This window comes from Onychostoma macrolepis, chromosome 21 (assembly GCF_012432095.1).
Source record: "Onychostoma macrolepis isolate SWU-2019 chromosome 21, ASM1243209v1, whole genome shotgun sequence".
Lineage (NCBI taxonomy): Eukaryota > Metazoa > Chordata > Actinopteri > Cypriniformes > Cyprinidae > Onychostoma > Onychostoma macrolepis.
The window spans coordinates 12021166-12042469 of record NC_081175.1 but is presented as its reverse complement, the minus strand read 5'-3'; the positions used below and the strand labels follow the sequence as shown (position 1 = coordinate 12042469).

Below are 21304 nucleotides of genomic sequence, written 5' to 3'. Positions count from 1 at the left end.
TAAAACAAGTGCTCCCAATTCTGGTTGCCAGATCTGTTTAGACATAAGTATTATTTTTTGTAATCCAAACAACAACAGAATTCGGACACAATGGCTTGTGGACCGGAGGGCAATAGTCTGAATCGCTAGTCCAAAGTGATTCCTTGCTGCGCTTCTTCACGCCATGTGGTTGATCCCGCTAGAGTTAATGTGGTAGACACCGTGGAAGCTGTTATGTAATCCAGTTTCTTCAGTTATTAATAATGTCCTGTCAACATGTCCACTTCTCTCTGTTCTTTTTAACAAGCTTCACAGCTTTCCACCACCTCTGAAACACCTAAAATGGTACACTGATAAAAGATCCGCTGTTCGGCGTTAACGGCTTGTCGTGCACCGGTGACAGATACATTGTTAGCCTGTAGTGCACATTATATTACAATGCCAAAACGTGGACAATGGGTAATGGTGAAAAGTGAATAATTTGACTAAATAAAGTCATAAATTATTGTAACAGAGTCATGAGCAAAATGAATAATGAAAGCGCTCAGTTCACCAGGAGATTGAGTAGGTACTACATTTGGTTTGAAAATGTATGACTTACTGCATGACTGTATAAAAAGGTAGTATGATACAGTATGAATATGAGCAGTATGATTGAAATTTGGATGTACATCTGCCATGTTAATACTGTCAAGTGACCTGCCTGTGTCAGTTGCATTGCTTCAGTGCCATTCGTAAATCCTCATCCGTGGCCCCAATAAAGTGTTTTTGCCTGCTACAGTATATAGTATGAAAGTATTCCTATTTGGATGCACTGTTTTTGTTTTCTGATAATTTGCTACATTCGAATATGCAGCAAAATACAGAAGAAAAGATCTGTCGTTTAGTTTTATTTTAACTCATAAACACATAAACTCAATTACACAATCTGCTTAGCGGCCTTACTACCTAGTGCCACATAGACAACTTCGTACATAAAAGGTCATAACTGATTTAATGCAATACATCATTTGATTTTACAGCTTGACGTTAGCATGTTGCTAAGCTAGTACTCTAATAAGCATAAAAATACATACACAACATGTATTTGGTAAAATAATTACAAGGAACTATTTTATTGACGCTTTTCTGTATTTAGTACTTTTTCGTCCACCAGCTTAGCTCATTGCAGTGCATTTTGGGACTGCATTCTCTGCAAAGGATGCATGTTGTGTTCCCGTATTAAATATAGCATCTATTTGTGTGCCAAATATGTGAATATACAGAATTTAATCACATTATTTGATAGTGTTTATCATCCCATACTGCAAAAAAAGTATTTTCAAATGTATTTTTAAATATATTTCAAAATATACAAAAACTGGCCAAAAAATATATGCTAAAGTATGCTTCAAAATAATGTTTTTCAATATATATATATATATATATATATATATATATATATATTTATTTAAACATTTTAAAATATATTTTGTGTTAATCCAAGAAATACATTTACTCGTATCACATTTGAAGAAAATTTTAATTTGTTATCTATAACACGTATGAATTTAACACATTTGAAGAAAATTCAGCAAAGAATATACTTTACAATGTTAAAAAGTACTATGTATTCTATTTCATTAATATATTTGATTGAGCTTCACTGTTTACAACATATATTTGGCATATATTTAATATATATATATATTGTCCCCTTTCATCAAGGCTATGCAGAGAATACCAAAATCTAATTATTTTAAATAATTCTAAATGTTAACTCTTTGACATACTTAAATACTGAAAATATGATGTCATGCTTTTACTGTCTATGTAGAATTTGACTTTCCCTGTACTTTATGTTTATTATATTCAGTGTGTGTGTGTGTGTACACATACAGTCATTTTTATGATTTTGGTCCATATTATGAGGCTTGTTCTGTCAGCATATGCAAATTCTTTTAAATGATTCTGGGTCAGTGAGTTATTTAAATAGTCACGCATATGTTGCATGCAGTGACAATTCGGCATGTATTTGACGCGTCATCTCTGGTAGTATTAGCACAGTTGTTTGCGGTCTCGGCCTAAGGCTGGAGCTCTTCTGTTAACACGATGAGGACATTGACAGGCATAGACACTGTTACGCTGCCAGGTGATGCTTGAACTGTGTAAGAGAGACAACCGTAACAGTTGTGTGTTTTCTGCCAGACACAAGTAGGGGTTATTCCTATATTATGGTCTAACACACAGGAGGGATGTTATGTGTTTACATCCTTCAGGTTTCAGCTAAAGGTTTACTGTCAGTCACAGGCATCCAGAGCTTTCCCACAGGAGCAAATGAGGAGAGAGAGAGGAAGAGAGAACCTGTTCGGTGTAATAGAGCCGTCGATTGCACAATGTGAGACAGTCATGAAGACAGGCAACCGTAACAGAGCTTGTTAAGATGAACGTAAGATGAAGCGAAACCACAATAGACTCATCCATAGAGGAATGTAGAGTCACGGAGGCTGATACACAGACAAGATTTCCCTTCTAATGAAAGTGAAGCTTGAATGATATTGGGAGAAAATAAAGGACTAGACTAGGTTACTTCTGCATGTCTGTTTCAAAACGTGCTGAGCTGCCTAGTGCCTACCTAGACAGCATTTAAGACACCATATGTGACCCTGGACCACAAAAGCAGTCCTAAGTCGCTGGGGTATATTTGTAGCAATAGCCAAAAATTCACTGTATGGGTCAAAATTATAGATTTTTCTTTTATGCCAAAAATCATTAGTATATTAAGTAAAGATCATGTTCCATGAAGATATTTTGTAAATTTACTACTGTAAATATATCAAAACGTCATTTTTGATTAGTAATATGCATTGCTAACAATTCATTTGGACAACTTTAAAGGCGATTTTCTCAATATTTTGATTTTTTTGCACCCTCAGATTCCAGATTTTCAAATAGTTGTATTTTGGCCAAATATTGTCCTATCCTAACAAACCATACATCAATGGAAAGCTTATTTATTCATTTTTCAGATCATGTATAAATCTTAAGACACTTAAGACTGGTTTTGTGGTCCAGGGTCACATATATCCTGTGTAATTTTGAGCATAAAAATAGCTTTGTTTGTATCTTTCACGTAGTTTGAAATACCACAATGCACTGTGATTCACTGAAAAAAGGGAAGAAATTGTTGAATAAAGTTGTTATTTTTTATTTCTTTGAGCACAAATATTCTCGTAGCTTCATAACATTACAGTTGAACCACTGGTGTCACATGGACTATTTTAACGATGACCTTACTCTATGTCTATGCAGCGTCTATGCAGCGTCAGAAAGCTCTCGGATTTCATAAAAAATATCTTAATTTGTGTTCTGAAGATGAACAAAGGTCTCATGGGTTTGGAATAACATGAGGGTGAGTAAATAATGACAGAATTTTTGACATTTCTGGGTGAACTATGCCTTTAAGGTTTAAGTTTTTTTCTGCAGGATTTTTAGCTATATTTATATTTTATTGCAACATGCACTCTGTTTAACAGCTCTATAACAGTTCTATAGAGTGCAATAGTGCCCACCTACTTTTTAGCAGCCTTGGTTCTGGAAGTATGTTTCCCATAGAGATTGTAAAAAAGCCTTTATTACAGAGTTATAAGCCATGAGCCAAACCAGCCGTCTACAAGGTAAAGCACAACAATACAAACTGATCTGAAGCAAACAGTTTCAGTGAAGGAAAGAATGACTATCCCATGGCATGAAGCATTGTAAATTACTTAGTAATATATATATACAGTATATAGCCGATATATACAGTATTATTGTATATATTATATATACAGACTGTTCTGTTACACAAAAATGTTGTTACTAGTTAAAAATTGGCTGTGTATGCTGAATTGTCCTATGTATTTCATTCTTTTTAAAGAATCATGTCATTAGCAACATGTTAACATCACACTCTATTAAAATCCATTGTGACTTCATGTGCCAGTGTTTTAGTATTTCAGTGTTTGACACACCGAGTTGCTGACTATGTAGAGCACTTATGCGATTAGGATGCTCCAACAAAGACAACAAAGCCCTTCGCTAGGTTTTGGAACAGAGCTTATATATTACATTTATTAAGCAAACAGTGAAGAAAAAAAATGACAGGTGCTTATTTTAGAATCAGTGATCAAGGAATTGTACATGTCTGCATGATCTGAATTTGCATTGTGCCATGGTTATTACACTCAACTTAAACCATAAAGAAACGTATGTGTTACTTGACATAATTGTTAACTGAAATTAAAAAAAAAAAAAAAAAATTCTGCTAGTTGCCATGGCAACATTTCTCATTTTCATTTAGTTCAACTAAAAACTAAAGCTGAAATCAAAATGAATAAAAACTATGTAGACATATATAAAGACAAACATTCAAAAATTATAGTAGTACCTCAGTGATACTAAAATAACACTGCAGTGTGCATTTTATCATAATTAGTTCAAAGCTATATCTAATTTTTCTTTATGCAGCTCCTTGCACATGCTCTTCTATATGAGTATGCTAGGTATACCTTGTTTTATTTATATGTAAATATGTGTAAATTATACACCCCTGAGGTACACCTATTAAGAGCAGTTCTCCTTTTCTGCTTGCCTTGCCTTTTTTTTTTTTCTTTAGCTGAAGCACACAATAGTTTACTGCTTATTAGCTACAGAATAGAATATTTCAGAGGTGTGTGTAGAGAAAGACAGAGCTGCTGCAGACCTGCACATTGGAGATTTAATCCCAAATCACAGTGTATACTGTGTCTGAACCGGCCACACTTCAGTAGTCACCGGCTGTTGCTCAGCAACATGCACCACAGTCCAACATCTTGTGAAGTGAAGAGCCAAGCTGCTGTTTTCCATCTCACCCTTGAACCGCTCTCTCTCTCTCTCTCTATTCATTCCTCCCTACTGAGACTGTTGTTCATCAGGCATTTCACACATTCTCCTGTTTCTCTCATGTCTATTCTTCCTATTAAGTTTCTTCTCACTCCGATAGGCCACATGTTGTGCTCTGGAGCATCTCATTATTGTTCATATACACAAAGTGCTTGTCTATCTCGTCATCTTTCTGTCTTTCAGGATGCTATGCGAGCACATCTCAGCCCTCTAGAGTATTGGGAGAAGGCAAAGATGGGGACAAATAGGGACATTATGTTCTTGTGGAAGAGGCATTATGTTCTGCGTTGTCTGTCTGTCTTTCTCTCACTCGCTCTCTTCGTCTGACTGTCCCGTGACGTCTTTTGGTGGACTCTCACACTGAGTCAGAAAAGTGCCAAAGATTTGTTGAAATGCTGTCACTGTTCACACACATTGCTTCTTCACATTGAGAAGTAAAAACCATAAATCTTGAGTGGTTTATAATTTTTTGTTTTATTTACTCTCCTCCAGACCCATCAATATCAATACCAAACTAGAAATTGGTTTATTTTAGCTCATGATAAACTGGATAGCATTAGCATTAGTAAAGTAAACAGTAACAGTTTCAGAAATAAGCATCTGTATGTTATTTTGTATGCGCATATATATTCCTCTACAATAGTGGTTCTCAACCAGGGGGCCCATAGGGGCCCTCAGCAAATTTACTTAAAAGTATGTCAGTTTAATTACTGGGTCCCATTTTATATTTGGTGGCCTTAATTACTATGTACTTACAATGTACTTATTGTGTTAATATTGTATTGCAAAAGAATTTTGCTGCTATTGGGGTGGGATTAGGGGTAAGGTTAGGGACAGGTTTGGTGGTATGGGTACCAAATGAACGTGATTTTAACGGTAAAAAAAACTGTGAAAATGCTACAGTAAAAACCTGTTAAATGGTTAACGGTAAGTTCCCCTAATATATACGGTGAAAAACTGTAATAGACATTTCAGACAATTTTACGGTGAAATACCATTTTTGGAAGTGAAAAAGAATGTCAAATTTACAGGGAAAAAACGTAAACTGACGTTCCCAGAATTCCCTGCATTGCATTTTGAATTTTGTTTGAATTTAATGTTTTTTCTTTGAAATAACTATGTTTCTTCTTAGTTTTTTGTTATCAGTTATGTTTATTAGGGTTGTATGTTACATCTAATGTTGTTAAATTAATGTTTATTGCATATTTCAGTTTAATGAGTCTCACCATGATGGTGTTTAGTGCTTGTGTGAATGACACTGTGCGCCTTCTATATATGTTAATATTTAAAAGCTGCTTGTGATGGGCTTTGGTTCATCATGTGACTTTCTCATCACCAGCTGCATTTGGTGGTTATCAGTGTATTTCAAAGGTACAAAACAGATTTCAGTACTTCAATGGGTTGGTATATTAACATTATATCAGTTAATGAAATTACGGTATTTAACTGTAAATTTAAGTTAAAACCTAAAATGTTGCTAACCACAGCTGCCGGTGTTTTGCCGTAAATTTTACAGAATTTTTTTTACAGTGTAGGTTTAAGGGTGGTTTAAGGTGTAAGGGATGGATCAACAGTGTAATTATAAATTTAATTACAGAAATTAATTACAGATGTAAGTACATGCAGGTATTTTTTAAATATAAGTACAATGTAAAATCATGTACACAATAAATGCATTATATCAACTGATTAATTTAAATGTAAGTACATAGCAGTTAAGGCCACCTAATCTAAAGTGGGACCAATTAGTGTTAATGTATTACAATAATCTAATTTTAAATCTTTAATCTATAATATTAAAAACTATATTTAATATGTAATAAACGCATAAAATCAACTAATATATATATAAAATCAACTTAATTTCACTTAATCAACTTAACAATATTTTCCCTCAATATCTGTTCTAATAATTGAAGAACAAGCAGTTTTTGAAATTTCTGGAATCACAAAATAAATTGTGGATAATTAATTTATCAATACTACCGGTTTACGATAATAAAAAATAAAGTGGATTTGTCATAATTACTAAGATATTTTCCTGTCTTAAATGACCTAAATGTGTTTTTAAAAAAGTCATTAGAATAATCATGATGAATTATTTGAATCTATTGATGGCACTAATATTTTTCATTTTTAAGATCTGTTTTATAGGTATGACAATGGAAATGGATTTTTTTTCTGCTTTTCTCTAGAGAAAAAGGCCCTAGTAATCTCACATGTGTCTCCTCAGATGTTTCAGAAGAGATCTCAGCAGTGTTTTACATTGTCCTCGGTTTTCCCAAAATAGCAAAGTCTGCAATCAAAGACAGAGCATCGCTTTGTTTTAAAAAGTTGTCTGGACAGTTGGAGAATACAGAGATTTGTGCTGTTTCTGATTTCACAAAATGGTGACGGCATGGCTCGTGAATAACGTATGCAGAAAATATTTAGCTGTTTTGAGATATTGGTCTTGGAGATCAAGTATTTGTTTATTTCCATGTCAAAACAGGAATGTTGCTATCACCGAAGTTCACTCTTAAAAATAAAGGTGCTTCAAAAGGTTCTTCAAGCGATGCCATAGAAGAACCATTTTTGGTTCCACAAAGAACCATTCAATCAAAGCTTCTTTAAAGAACCATCTCTTTCTTACCTTTTTATAATCTGAAGAACCTTCTTTCACCACAAAGAACCTTTTGTGAAACAGAAAGGTTCTTCAGATGTTAAAGGTTCTTTATGGAACCATTTAGACAAAAAGGTTCTTCTATGGCATCGTGAAGCACCTTAATTTTTGGTGCCATTTGGGATTTTAATTAGATTTTTTTATTTTTATGATGTTACCTTATTGCATATGGGGGATCTGGGTTCTAGTCCCCCTTAATCAGACTTTCTATTTTAATAAAATGAAAACCTTGTACATCAATGCATATAAAATAAATAGCGACACATTTGCTTTCATTGGAATGGGTAGCAAGTCGCAGAAAGGCTGTGTGAACATTGCAGTTGGTGCTTTCCATAAATGATAACTACAACAAAATGTGTTTATGCTTTACATGCTAGTGGCTAGAGGACTAACAGCATATATTAATAGGCTTCTGGAATGTCTTGTATATATCTTGCATTATAGCCAACATATGAAACATTAATATGCGGCCATATTTAGCATTGTTCAGCCAATTTTCGTCCAGCCATTTCAAAAGGAATCCATGCAATTGGGAGCGCAAACATGAGGGCAAAAGATTTCCTTACAGATTCAAATTGGTTCTGACCAACAGAAAGCTGCTTGGTTTGAAAATGACTTCTGCGTGAGCTGTGCTTCATGCATTTCTACACTATAGACAATAAACAATGGACCTTTTCTCCAATGAAAATTTGCTGAAATTTCACTAATGTGACCACATGTTTTGATTTATTAAAATTCACATGACCAAGGAGACCAAACTTATACAAATATGGAGAAGCAACGCAAGAACACACACTTGAATGGGCTGTTTTTTTACTGCTGTTAAAATCCTATGCTAGGCCTAGTCTCATTATCCCAGCAGCAGGAACATGAGATTTCTCTTTTTTCCCCCTCAAGTCAAACATGAATTATTTAGCTTTGTGTTGATCACGTTGAGTCTCTGCCCTGAGCTTCCCTTCCCAGTTCCCCTACTGTATCTCTCTCTCTCTCTCTGAGCTGTGTATGTTGCTGCTAGCCTCTACTCAGCAATCCAAAATGCATGTTTTTCTCACAGAATTGCCCATATCTCTGAAGTCTTATTCTGAAATCCTGCTCCGAGTGACTGTTTCATCATGTACAACGAACAATGTGTAGCATTTCTTCTCAATGGCACTGTAACTGCACTCAGTAATTATTTCTGTACAGTGTGGGGTGAATCTTCGCAAGCACACATGCGTAAATAATTCACCATGCCAATGTTTTGTTGAAGCCAAGTCCCACATTATCAGTGTACACATTTGTGAGTCATAACGGAAAGAAACTGCCTTTGCCCCAATTTTTGGTGCAGATATTGTTTTCTCCGTCTAATTTCTAAATTGAATTTTCACACAGCTGAGAATCGGCAACTTTATCAATTATTCACATCCAGCTCTTTGGAAGCTTAATAAGCAGCTGTTATTATGACTTGTCAGTCAACTAACTCATAGCAGTTCTGGCTTTGTTTTTGTGATAAAAGGCCAATTTTGCATTGCTGTAAGTGAGCTTAACGAGCAAACGATGATGCTAGGCAGACATGATTAAAGAAAAGGAGGAGTTAAGTTAACAGAGTCATTTATGTTTTAAGAATGGGTCGACTAGGTTAGGTGACTCTAACTATCATCTAATTAATAAGTGAAGTCAGTTTTGCTGTTGTTGTTGTTTTTGTGGTGGTGCTTTATTTAGCATGTTAACTGTTATCACTCTAACTCCATTCATGTTATTTATTTATTTTTTTTTTTTTGAAAGAAATGCATACTTTTTTCATCAAGAATGCATTCAGTTGATTAACAATGACAGGAAACACTGAAATAGATTTCTATTTCAAATATGCTGTTGTTTTGAACTTTCTATACATCGAAGAAACTTGGAAACATTTTTCATGGTTGCCACAAAAATATTAAGCTGCACAACTGTTTTTAACATTGTCGATAGTAAGAGATATTTCTTAAGTACTAAATTTGAATATTACCGTATAATGATTTCTGAAGGATCATGTGACACTCAAGTACAGAGTATTATTTAATAACTAAAACTAAAATCATTTAAAAAAAAAGAAAGAAAAAAAAGCATTTTTTTGTTATTTGAAATAACATAGATGTTAACGGTAAAGTAGATGTTAAGTTTAAGTGTTTTAACATGTTATTGCATTTCAAATAGTTTCCAAGGCAACATTTCTCATTGTCATTTAGTTTAACTTAAGGTACTATAATTAAAAACTACAGTATATAGACATATTTAAACATAAAACCAATACAAATGACAAAAACACAGCAAAATTGCTTTATCTTTATCTGAAATTAAAACAAAAATGGATGACATAAAATTAAATTAAAAACTACGCATTATTAAAAACATGCTACTTATATAGACCCTTTTTGCGCCAATGTTACGATTACGTCACCGCGCTAGCTGGAGGCAAAACAAAGGGAAAACTGGAGGCGGCAGTTCAAACATTCAAACCAGCGCAGATTCGGCTACACAAGGAGCTTAAAATATCATCTTGTTGTGATGTTGGGTGCAAGAATTTATGTAGTACAGGCTCCAATTTGAAATTTTAACGCATACCTGCTGCCACTCCCAGACAAAAAACTGATGACAGCTGTGGTTAAATGAGATAAAACGAGCGGACTGGACAGAAACGATCGTCAAAAATGCTTGTGTTTGCAGCACACACTTCTTCTCAGAAAAGGTTAAATAAAGTATTGTCTTTTGTTGTTATAGATTATGGTTTGTGTTACGTGTCTAAAGATTTCTTATGCATCTCACAACTATGAAATAATGTCTGTGTGCATGTGTGTAAAACAACAAACTGACAATTTATATGCTTAATCATCTGTAATTGTTGTGATTGATAGTGGCTGGACTTTCTAAGAACTTAGTAAGAAAGAATAATCAAATACAGAAAGTTCAAAATTAATTTCTGGAATTTTTATTTCCAGAAACTATTCACATCTTCCTTTAAATGTACTGTATGTAAAGTATTGTAAACTTAATTTACATAATTTACAGCAGTGGTCTCAAACTCAATTCCTGGAGGGCCACAGCTCTCAGAGTTTAGCTCCAACCAGCTCCAAATCACACCTGCTTGGAAGTTTCTAGTGATCCTGAAGACCTTGATTAGCTGGATCAGGTGTGTTTGATTAGGGTCGGAGCTAAACTCTGGAGAGCTGTGGCCCTCCAGGAATTGAGTTTGAGACCAATGATTTACAGGATGTATATACTTTAAAATAACTATTTGGCCATGATACATACATCTTCAAATAATATATCATCTCATTGAATGTTTAACTTTTTGTATTTTGGCCCAGTTCACTCTCACGTAACATTAGCTGTAAAAATAGCCCGCTGAAGTTGAAATATATGTACATCTTCATGACTAGATAGACACAGGTGAGTTTCTCTTTACTACTCGTTAGGTTTCTCTAACATTATATGCGACTCGAGTCACTCAATCGGAGGTAACGTTAATCCTGTCAGATCGTCCATCCATGAGCATAGGGTCGGCCAATCTGACTTTGTCCGTTAAAGTTAACTTATTTAAATAACAATAATGGTCCTGCACAGTGAGTGACCTTACATATGCAGGTAAAATCGGATTTTCTCCAGCCATTGTTTAAAAAACAAGGTAAACAAACTTCATAGCTAGCGTTATTGAAGCAGTCAGTGGAATCTTTCTGCCTCCAGCTAAGCCCCGCCCACAGAAAAACGTCACATTGTTTACTAACAGAAAAAGGGTCTATAACGAGTAATGACTGCTGAAAATTTGGCTTTGGAATAAATGGCATTTCAACTGTTTTATATTGTAATGAATTTTATTTTAAATAGTTATAACTGAATTTAATTTAACTGAAATGTAATTTAACTGAATTTTTGATCAAATAACTGCAGTCCTGGTAAGCATAAAAGACTGCTTTTAAAAAACATTTAAAAAATCTTTCTGTTCGTGCAGCCATTTTGATTTAACAAACAAGTACTTCAGTCTGTATTTTTCCAACACATAGTACTACTGTTGATAAACATATGGTCTCAGAAGCTGAATCATCAAATGATGTAGTTACAATATCCCCAGAGAATAGGTGCAACTGACCACTGGGTTACGCTTATACAACATAACTGATGCATCAAAAGTGACTCTAACGATCAAGTTCTGATGTATTCTTTCTGTTTTGTGTTACCCTCAGCCGTTCCCTTCCCCCTGAGTCACCGCCTCACCATGAAGGAGGTGTTTGACTGTGAGGGGAAACCAAGGGTGGATCTACTGAAAGCCCACCTCACTAAAGAGGGCCGAGTGGAGGAGGCCGTGGCCCTCCGAATCGTAGAAGAAGGGGCCTCTATCTTACGCCAGGAGAAGACCATGCTGGACATAGAGGCACCTGTCACAGGTACTTCCCTATTCTTTCCTCCTTTCCTCACATACAGTATGAAGATAAATATACAAAGTGCTAAAAGGATGGTTTTACTTGAGTGACTATGTATGGAAGCCCGTTTCTGCCACTGAATAAAAATTAACACAAGGTAATTGTGACTTTTTATCACACAGTTCTGACTTTTTTCTTGCAGTTGCGAGTTTACAAGATATAAATGCAATTTGTAGAAATCAGTTGTGAGATACGGAGCCCTGCACATGACATGCAAGAAAAAATAAATAAATTGTGCGCACGATTTACTAAAACGTGCACACGATTACTATTTCGTTCCCTCGATTTTCTAAATCGTGCACTCGAATTGCTAATTCGTTCCCTCGATTTATAAATCGTGCACGATTTAGCAAATCGAGGGAACGAATTAGTAAATCGTGCACACGATTTAGCCTACTATTTTTTTCCTGCATGTCATGTGCGGGCCTCCGTAGTGAGATATACTGTAAACTCGCAACTGTAAGAAAATAGTCTCTTTTTTTCCCTCAGAATTGGACTTTATATCTCGTAATTCTGAGAAAAGATGTCAGAATTGCGAGAAAAAAAGAGTTGTGAGATATAAACTTGCAATTGTGAGTTATAAAGTCAGAATTGCGAGATATAAAGGGTTTATCTTTATTCTGACTTTTACTTGCAATTGCAAGTTTATATCATGCAATTCTGAGAAAAAAAAAATCTGAATAGTGAGATGTAAATTCGCAATCACGGGAAAAATTGAGAGATAAAAAGTCACAATTATCCAGTTTTATTTTTATTCAGTGGCTGAAACGGGCTTCCATAACCATATGTGCCATGTTTTGTAGCAGGGTCGGATGTATTTTCAGACATTAGTCGATAAAGAGCGTCTGTGCATTAGCATCTGTGTGTGTACATAATGCAGTTTGTTATCTGACGCCGTCTGCATGTGTTAACTGTATATCCGTGACAACCTGCTTTGATACCGTCAGCAAATAGGACTAAAGAGTAGCAAGACAGCGAGAGCTTGAGAGAGAATGCACAATCCTGACCTCAAATACAAAAATAAACTCCAAAACACCCGACTGGAAGTTGAAAGAATGAACAAGGCCGACAAAAACAAAAGGCAGCAAAGTGAGCAAGCGCTCGAGGTGTTTCCGTAAGAAGTTTACCTGTGAAGGTAGCTGTCACTTTGAAGTTCGATCCCTTGTATAAGTGTGAACGTGTATGTGTGTGTGTGTGTGTTAATTCCCTCCTTACCTGTCATCACATCAAGTATGAGGTGAGAATAGAGGAAAACTAGTTTTAAATTAAACGTACCACATAAAGCATGTCTATTCAATGGATCGTGCGTCTCTGCGTCTGAGCGTTTTTTCACTTTTATCAGTGTCTGTGGATAATCAATAGAGTTGAGTACTTGATACCCGCGTCCATCTGCAGGAGTGTGTCAGCACACCAGCTGGCCGTGATTTCCGCTGTCTCATCCGCGTATGAGCCGCTTACTCCTGAAAGAAACAGGCCCTTGTGTAACCGCACCAAAAAAAATAAATATACGCAGAGATAATGGACATAGCTTGATTAATTTTTCTTTGTAATGTGATTCTGCTCACCCAAATGGTACATCTCCTTCGCGCTGGCGAAATTGCAGTAGTTTTAATGCTGTTTTAGTGCCTAGAGTTTTGTTTATTTAATTTTGCTATAGGAGTGAAGTTGCTATATACTGCAAAAGTCATTTTCTTAATCAGTAATTTGTCTTGTTTTGTAGTGTAAGAATAAAAAAATCCTTAAAACAAGAGAAAATGACCTGAGAAGCAAAATTTTAAGATTTTAATGTTTAGTTTCAAAGAAAATATGTTGAGTTATGTCTGTTAGTTTTCCTACTCAATTTGTTAAATATTTTTCTCTAGTTTTAAGCATAAAACTCACTTTTTATTTATTCGTATTGTTTGCAAATAGGGTAAAAAAACAATAATAATAATAAAAAACAGCAATAATTATTGTATATGTAGGATTTGTGTATATATATATATATATTTGTGTGTGTGTGTGTGTGTGTGTGTGTATAAAAAGGATTTATTAGGAATTTTTTTAAAACAAGAGAAAAATACTAATGAAAAATGAGTGTTTTGCAGTATGGGTGGGCTGTAAAACTGAGACAACTTATGTTAAAATCACTGCACCAAAGGCCGTTTTTGGCAGCCAAGAAAGTCACACGGTCACAAGCTTCAGTGGATCAGGAGTCGCTCACCGCTGTGTTTTAAGACACAAAGCATTTGAGTTCACCCCGGTTCAGTCACAGTCTCACAGGAAGAGTTCAATTCCACCGTGCACTTAGATTTGTCTGGTACAGTGCAGCTGTTAAAATCCATCAGTTGATCAGAGCGACCTACAGAGCGAGAGAGAGATAAAGAGAGAGAGAGAGGTTCTCTGCTGCAGAACACACCTACACCTCTGAGTCATCTGCATCTAACAGCTCAATATTCTCTCTCTCCCTCTCTCTCTAAATCTCTTCCCATCATCCAGTTCTGCTTGCACCCTGTGTGCCTGTAGTGGGTGATGTGAGAATAAGCATCTCCCCCCTCCACACTCAGCACTGCACTGTCACTGCCACACATGAAGAGAGATACTTACAATTATCACTGTTTAGAGTTTACTGTGTGTGTGTGTGTGCTTGATTGTGTGATGTCTGTCCCTGTGCTCAGAATATTTGCCCAGATCAGCCAAAATTAGGCCAAGAGAAGTTTATGCCTGCCGATCGTCTATTATTAATATCAAAGGGATATGAAATATGCAGGAGGCACAGTGTACACAAGGACCCGTCATTGTCAGTAGATCCGCTTCCTTTGTGATGCAACATAATGGCAAACAAAGACATATCTGCTGCCGTTTGTCACTACCTTCACCCAGCTGTATGGCCATCACCTCATGCTATTGTTAATCAAGACTGCTTACACAATCACACAAATGTACACACACACACAGAGAGAGAGAGAGAGCGCTGGTTCAGGCCCATTCATTTATGCTGAGAATGATTTGTGCTGCGTGCTGCTCGCTCATTAAGTACAGCTTACATAATGGAGAGGAGAGGAGAGGAGAGGAGGAAAGAGAAGAGATGCACAAATGGGAGAATAAGAGGGGGAAGAGGAGGATGAGTAGAAGATCAGATGAGAGAAGATGAAGATGAACAGAGGAGAGGAGATGAAAGGAGAGGAGGTGATCAGATGGGAGAATAGGGGGAGAGGTGACAGAAGATGGGGAGAAGACGAAAAGATGAGATTCTATTCCTGTTCAGAAGAGGAGAGGAAGAATGAGATGAACTCATGATCTGAGATGAGAGGAGTGAGGTGAAAAGTAGAAGAGATGAACAGAGGAGAAAAGACAGGAGATGGTGAAGCGAGATGAGGAGAGAAAAGAGGAGAGGAAATGAACAGATGGGAAGATATGAAAGAGGAGATGAACAGATGAGAGTTTAAGAGAACCAGATGAAAGGAAAGAGGAGAGGAGAAGCAAAGATGAGGAGAGAAAATTAGCAGATAAGCAGAGAGGTGATGGGAGAATAATAACACTTGAGAGAATGAGGATGCAAGGAGATGAACAGATGAGTGGAGAGTAGGAAAGAAAAGAGAGGAGTTGAACAGAAGACAGAATTAGAGGAGCAGATGAGTTGGGGGAAGAAGAAAATAAGAACAAACTCGAGGATGAGGAGGAGAGGTGAGAGGAGAGGAGGTGAAAGGAGAGGAGGTGAAAGGAGAGGAGGTGAAAGGAGAGGAGGTGAAAGGAGAGGGGATGAACCCAGAGAGAGAAGAGGAGATTAATAAATGAGAGGACAGAGGATAAATATAAGAGAGGAGTGGAAGTGAATCAATGAAAGGAGAGGAGAGGAAGATGGAGATGAATGCATGTGTTCATGGAAGTGAGAGGAGATAAGCAGAAGACAGAAAGAGCAGGGATTGAGTAGGGGAGGAGGAAATGAACAGATGGGAGGATGAGGAGAAGATGAAAGAAGAGAGAGGAGATAAAAATGACAGAAGGACAGAAAAGAGGTGAGGAACAGATGGGAGATGAGAGGAAAGAGGAGAGAAGAATAGATGAGAGAAAGAAGAAGAGAGGAGAAGATGAATAGATGAGCAGAGAGGAGAATAGAAAGGAGAAGTGATGAACAGATGGGTGAATAAGATGAACATGAAGGTAGAGAAGAGGAAGGATCAAAGGGGAGAGAAGAAAGGAGTCAAACAAGTTAGAGAAGAAAGGAAAAAACAGGAGACTCAAGATGCAGATGAGAGAGGGAAAAGAAGAGATAAACAGAGGAGTAAAAGAAAAACAGAGGAGAGGAGATGAATAGATGAGATCCTGTTTACCTTTAAAAGAGGAGAGGAGGTGAAAAGAGAAGAGAGAAAGGGGAGATAAACACATGAGATGGTGATTTGAGAGAGGAAAGAAGGGAAGATAAGATTACAGAAGATGAGAGGAGGAGAAGAGCAGATGAAAAGGAGCAAAGAGGAGAGAAGATGAATAGATGAAATCCTGTTCATCTCCAAAACAGGAGAGGAGGTGAAAAGATGAAAAGAAAGGAGGGAAAGCAGGGGATGAACACAAATGATTATTTGAGAGGAGAGGAGAGGAGCGATGGGGGAAAAAAGGTGAAGCAATAAACAGATGGGAGGATATGAGAGAGGAGAGAAGAGGAGCAGATGAAAGGGGAGTGATGAGAGGAGTCAAATAAAAGAAAAGGAAAAGAAATTAATACTTGAGACACAAGAAGTAGATGACAGGAGAAATAGAAGATGAACAGTGAAAGGAGAGAAAGAATATCAGAGGAACGAAGAGGAGTTAAAAAGATGAGATCCTATTCCAGAGGAGAGGAGGTGAAAAGACAAAATAAGAGAAAAGAAGATGAACACACGAGATGATTTGAGAGAGGAGAGGAGAGGAAAGAAGAGGAGTAGATTACAGAAAAGGAGCAGATAAGAGAAGGAGGAGAGCAGATGAAAAGGAGATGCAGAAAGGGAAGAAAAAAGGAGGATATCCGAGGAGAGAAGCAGATAAAAGAAGATGAACATAAAAGACATGAAAAGAGACGAGGAGCGAGAGGTGTGAGCTGTTGGACTGATCAGATATCAGGAGTAAAGGAGGAGTGCTGAGACAAACAACATTCAGTCGGCGCCGTGAGACACTGTGACACACATCGGATTCCATCTACATTCTTCTCCTCGTGCACTCGGGCGGCATGTGACCCGAGAATGTGAACAAGCATGTTAATTGCACATTTAATACCTGTTTCTCCTCAAGCACAGTTAAAATCAGCTCAGCGAACCAGCCAGTTCGTTTAAACAGAAGCACTTAACGCCGGGACCCAGGATCATTTTCATGCACAATTCATATACCTCTTCATGCATAATGTAATGTCTCAATATGCAGGATACACTCATTTATATACAGTTAACGCTGCTTACTAACACAGCCCGGCCGCATCTGATTTGCCCATGCATTATGCAGCTCTGATTCTGCAACGTGACTGGGCATATCTGCATTTTTTTCTCCCTCCGATTCAGATTATATAAACCTATCCATAGCTACAAAGACTTAAACAACGGGACTTTAAGACAGCGATGGAGCTCTGCCAGACGAGCAAGTTTGAAGTCGTCAGGAGAAAACCAGGTGCCTGGGGGAAAAGCCCACTTGGGTATATATGGAGAACTCCTGCTCCTGTGAGACCCTTCACATAACAACAGCAGTGCAGACAAAATAAATGCATTTTGTGTTTTTAATGATCCTCTGCACTCGATTCGTAACATGTTAGATCTCCCACCTCCTATGAGACGAAATCAGATGGTGTCGTGCACCGTTTCCCACAATGCATCTGCGTTTTTATCGATATTCAGGGTGAAAGAAGGGAAATAAGCACAGCGTGAGAAGGCTGGAGCGGTAGCAGCTGAATACAAGGGGGCGGAAGAATCTCTTTACCAGTTGGTGGAGGAGCGAGAGCGCGCAGACAAGAGAGAGTTCAACTTGTCACCTCCCTGTCATTCATCAGCCTTGCTCCAGCAGAAAGAAAGAGAGCGAAACAGCGCTAACTGCAGCCCCCGTGGCCCTGGCCTTCCAGAAAACGATCCCTTTAGCCCTTCTCGACATCATTTCCTCTTGAGGCTTTCGGTCTTCTTGACTATGCCGCAGTGCTTGATTACTTCTAGGGCTTTTGCTCTATAATGTGTGTTAATGGTTCATGTTAATGGCCCATTTTGCATGTATGTCAGACTCGGTGGACTGCTTGCGGCTGCTGTATGATTTAGGCCAGATAAGTCTGTTAATTCATTTGATGTGAGGAATCTTAATCTAAGCCACTTCCCCTGAGACGTATAAGGCTAAATGAATGGTCATTTTGAGAATGGATCTATTGATTTGGGTATTGATCTCCCAAGTAAAGAGCTGTTTGGGTAGAGCCTGACAGAATGCTTGTGTCCCTATAGTGAGCTAGCGTTATAAGAAAAGGAGGTCGACATCATATATTTATTAAACTTGAAAAACGAATACTGGGGTGTTTAGGAAACAAATATTAGAGTAGAGGAAATACTCAGTCTGAATGACACTTTTTTGGCTTTAGTCTGTTTTAGTGTAATCCTAAATTATTTTAAATTTCACTTTTAGAAGTTGCTTTGAAATTAAAATTGACAATTCTTATTTTTTCGTGTTTAAATTGTTTATCCATGCACATCATTATTTGTTAAAAATGCATGTGCACCTTTAATCTTCAATCAGAAACATTAACTTCCCCTCCCCCTCTTTTTTCTGATGGCGTTTGCACTGGCTGGAGGACGGGACAATGATCTCTTGCTTCTAACAACCTGTCACTCTCACGAGATTGCTTCAGTTAGCAAACGGCAACAATCTAATCACTGTAAAAAATAAGTGTAATTTTAACTGTAAAATTCCGTACTATATACATGGAAAAACTGTAAAAGATCTAACAAGACATTTCATGTAATTGTACAGTAAAATGCTGTTAATTGTACAGTTTTTAAAAGTAAAAATAACAAATCAATGTAGAATTTACAGTCAAAAACTGTAAACTGATATTCCCAGAATTCTCTGCATGAAACTCCACATTTGAAAGTTTTTTTTTTTTTTAAATAATCATATTTTTTAATAGTTTTTGTTATCTAATGAAAGTTTATTGCATTATTTAAGTATCATGTGTGTTACCATGATGGTGTTTTGTGTTTGCATGAATGACTCTGTGCACCTTCTATATATTAGTATATACTTCTGCTTGTGGCGAAGCTACTTGTGATGAGCTTTGATTCTTCATGTGGCTTTCTCTTTTATCACCTGCATTATTATGGTGGTTGTCAGTATGTTAAAGGTACAAAACAGATTTTAATAGCAGTGTGTGTTGTTGAATTTACTGGTTTACATTCAAATTTCCTTGTTTGTAAATTACTGTTTTATACTGTAAATTTTACAGTTCTGTAAATGTGTTTACAGTTTTTCTGTAATTTTTACAAAATTATTCTGGCAACCACAGCTGCCAAAATTATTTTGTAAAAACTACAGAGTTTTTTTTTACAGTTCATGGTCCTACACATTTTTGTCTTTCGAGAAGCCGTTTCACTTGGATATATACGTCACAAAAGTGATTTTTAGTTCCTGCCAACTTCAAAATATGATGACTCATCCTGCACTACAAAGATTTTTGTCCAATCAAATTGCCTCTAGAATGAGAATGCCCCTCCCCCAGCAACCACCTAGCAAGTAAATCATGATTGACGTAACTAAAGTTTATTGGTTATTTATAAAAAATCAAAAAAACATTTTGTTTATTTTTTTGTTATATTTTAACGGTGGTGCATTAATTAGCATGCTGACCCTATACTGAGCTACAGGACGGACGTATTTGGTCATGACAGGTCTAACGTTGTTTTTTGGGGTTTTCCATCATCATTGGTGTGTTTTGAGACGTCTTGAGATGCATTGTTTTATTCTATTGTACTTAGCTGTTTTTGAATGTGTCATATATAAACAGCTTATACGAACCCGGTTCGAATGGGGTCTGGTGAACCTGAAACCAGCCTGTTATACATGGCTCCCTGAAGACTGATTAGTTCACTAGTCAAAATGATCCATTTTGAAAAAATGTAGTTTCGCTAACACAATCTCATGGGAAATGGTAACTATTTTAGAGGGTGGCTATGTCGTAAACACAACCGTCACTGAAGTGTGGGATCATATGAAGATCATATGAAAATAGATATGATTTGCCTAGAGACTGTTGAGTTTTGAGCAGTTCTATATCTTGTATCCATATTCTGTATGTCTTGCCTTCGTGTTTCAGTAGGACATATATACTGTTCAAAAGATTGAGGTCAGTAAGAAAAAAAGGGGTCAGTATTTTGAAATAAATTAATACTTTTATTCAGTAACAATGCATTAAATTGATCTAAACATTGATCAACATTTATAATGTTACAAAAAAAATTCTATTTCAAATAAATCCTGTTCTGTTCAACTATTAATTCATCAGAAAATCATGTAGAAAATGTATCATGCTTCCTGGGAAAATATTGAGCATTCAACATTCACAATAGGAAATGGTGTATGAGCAACAAATCAGCATATTACAATGATTTCTGAAGGATCATGTGACTCTGAAGATTGGAGTATTGATGCTGAAAATTCAACAGGAATAAATAACATTTTCAAATATAAAGTTATAGTAAATTGTAATAATTTTTCACAATATTACTGTTTTCACTGTTTTTATTAAATAAATGCAGCTTTGGTGAACATAAGAGACTTCTTTCGAAAACGTTAAAAAAATCTTGCCTACCCCAGACTTTTACACTGAAGTGTTTGTTAACACAGGAAAGAAAACTGCTTTGCAAGCGATGTCTTGGTGTCTTTAAAGTGGGAGAAACAGGAAGTGAGATGCTCCACATTTTTTTCACAGGTCTCAAGCATGGTGACGCACTTACAGTAGGTCATATCGCACAATCTGGACCTTTCGCTGTAAAATCAGATTCCTCAAGCGACTGAAATTCATTTCCCTTCCCACAAGCTCAGAGTCGGAACAAGCACACTTGCTAATTTCAACCTCTATCTTTGTATGTCAGTGATGTGGGCTTGATATCTGGGTTTTCTTACGTGATGCATGAGCTGAGAGGGTTTTAAATGCGTGTTTCCCTCTCTTTCCGTGGCCACACCCCCACACACTACAGTCTGAGAGGCCTCTGGGGCAAACGCTTAGGCAGCATCTCCATGCCAACGCAAACTCCTCATTTATTTCATTCTTTATTCTCATCAAATTCATGTCTCCATGGCAACAGGAGTTTGCATTTCGCTCCCTCTCTCTCTCTCACATAGAGAATTACGTTGC

At 36.7% G+C, this 21304-nt stretch overlaps 1 protein-coding gene across 2 annotated transcripts in view; it reads left to right on the top strand.

The window, feature by feature from the left end:
- Window positions 1-21304, top strand: part of ppp3ca (protein phosphatase 3, catalytic subunit, alpha isozyme) — a 59716-nt gene that overhangs the window by 10279 nt on the left and 28133 nt on the right. For both annotated transcript variants that reach the window (XM_058758439.1, XM_058758438.1), the window contains exon 2: window positions 11743-11943. In XM_058758439.1, coding sequence (XP_058614422.1) covers window positions 11743-11943 — 201 coding nt within the window. The remainder of the gene's footprint in view (window positions 1-11742; window positions 11944-21304) is intronic.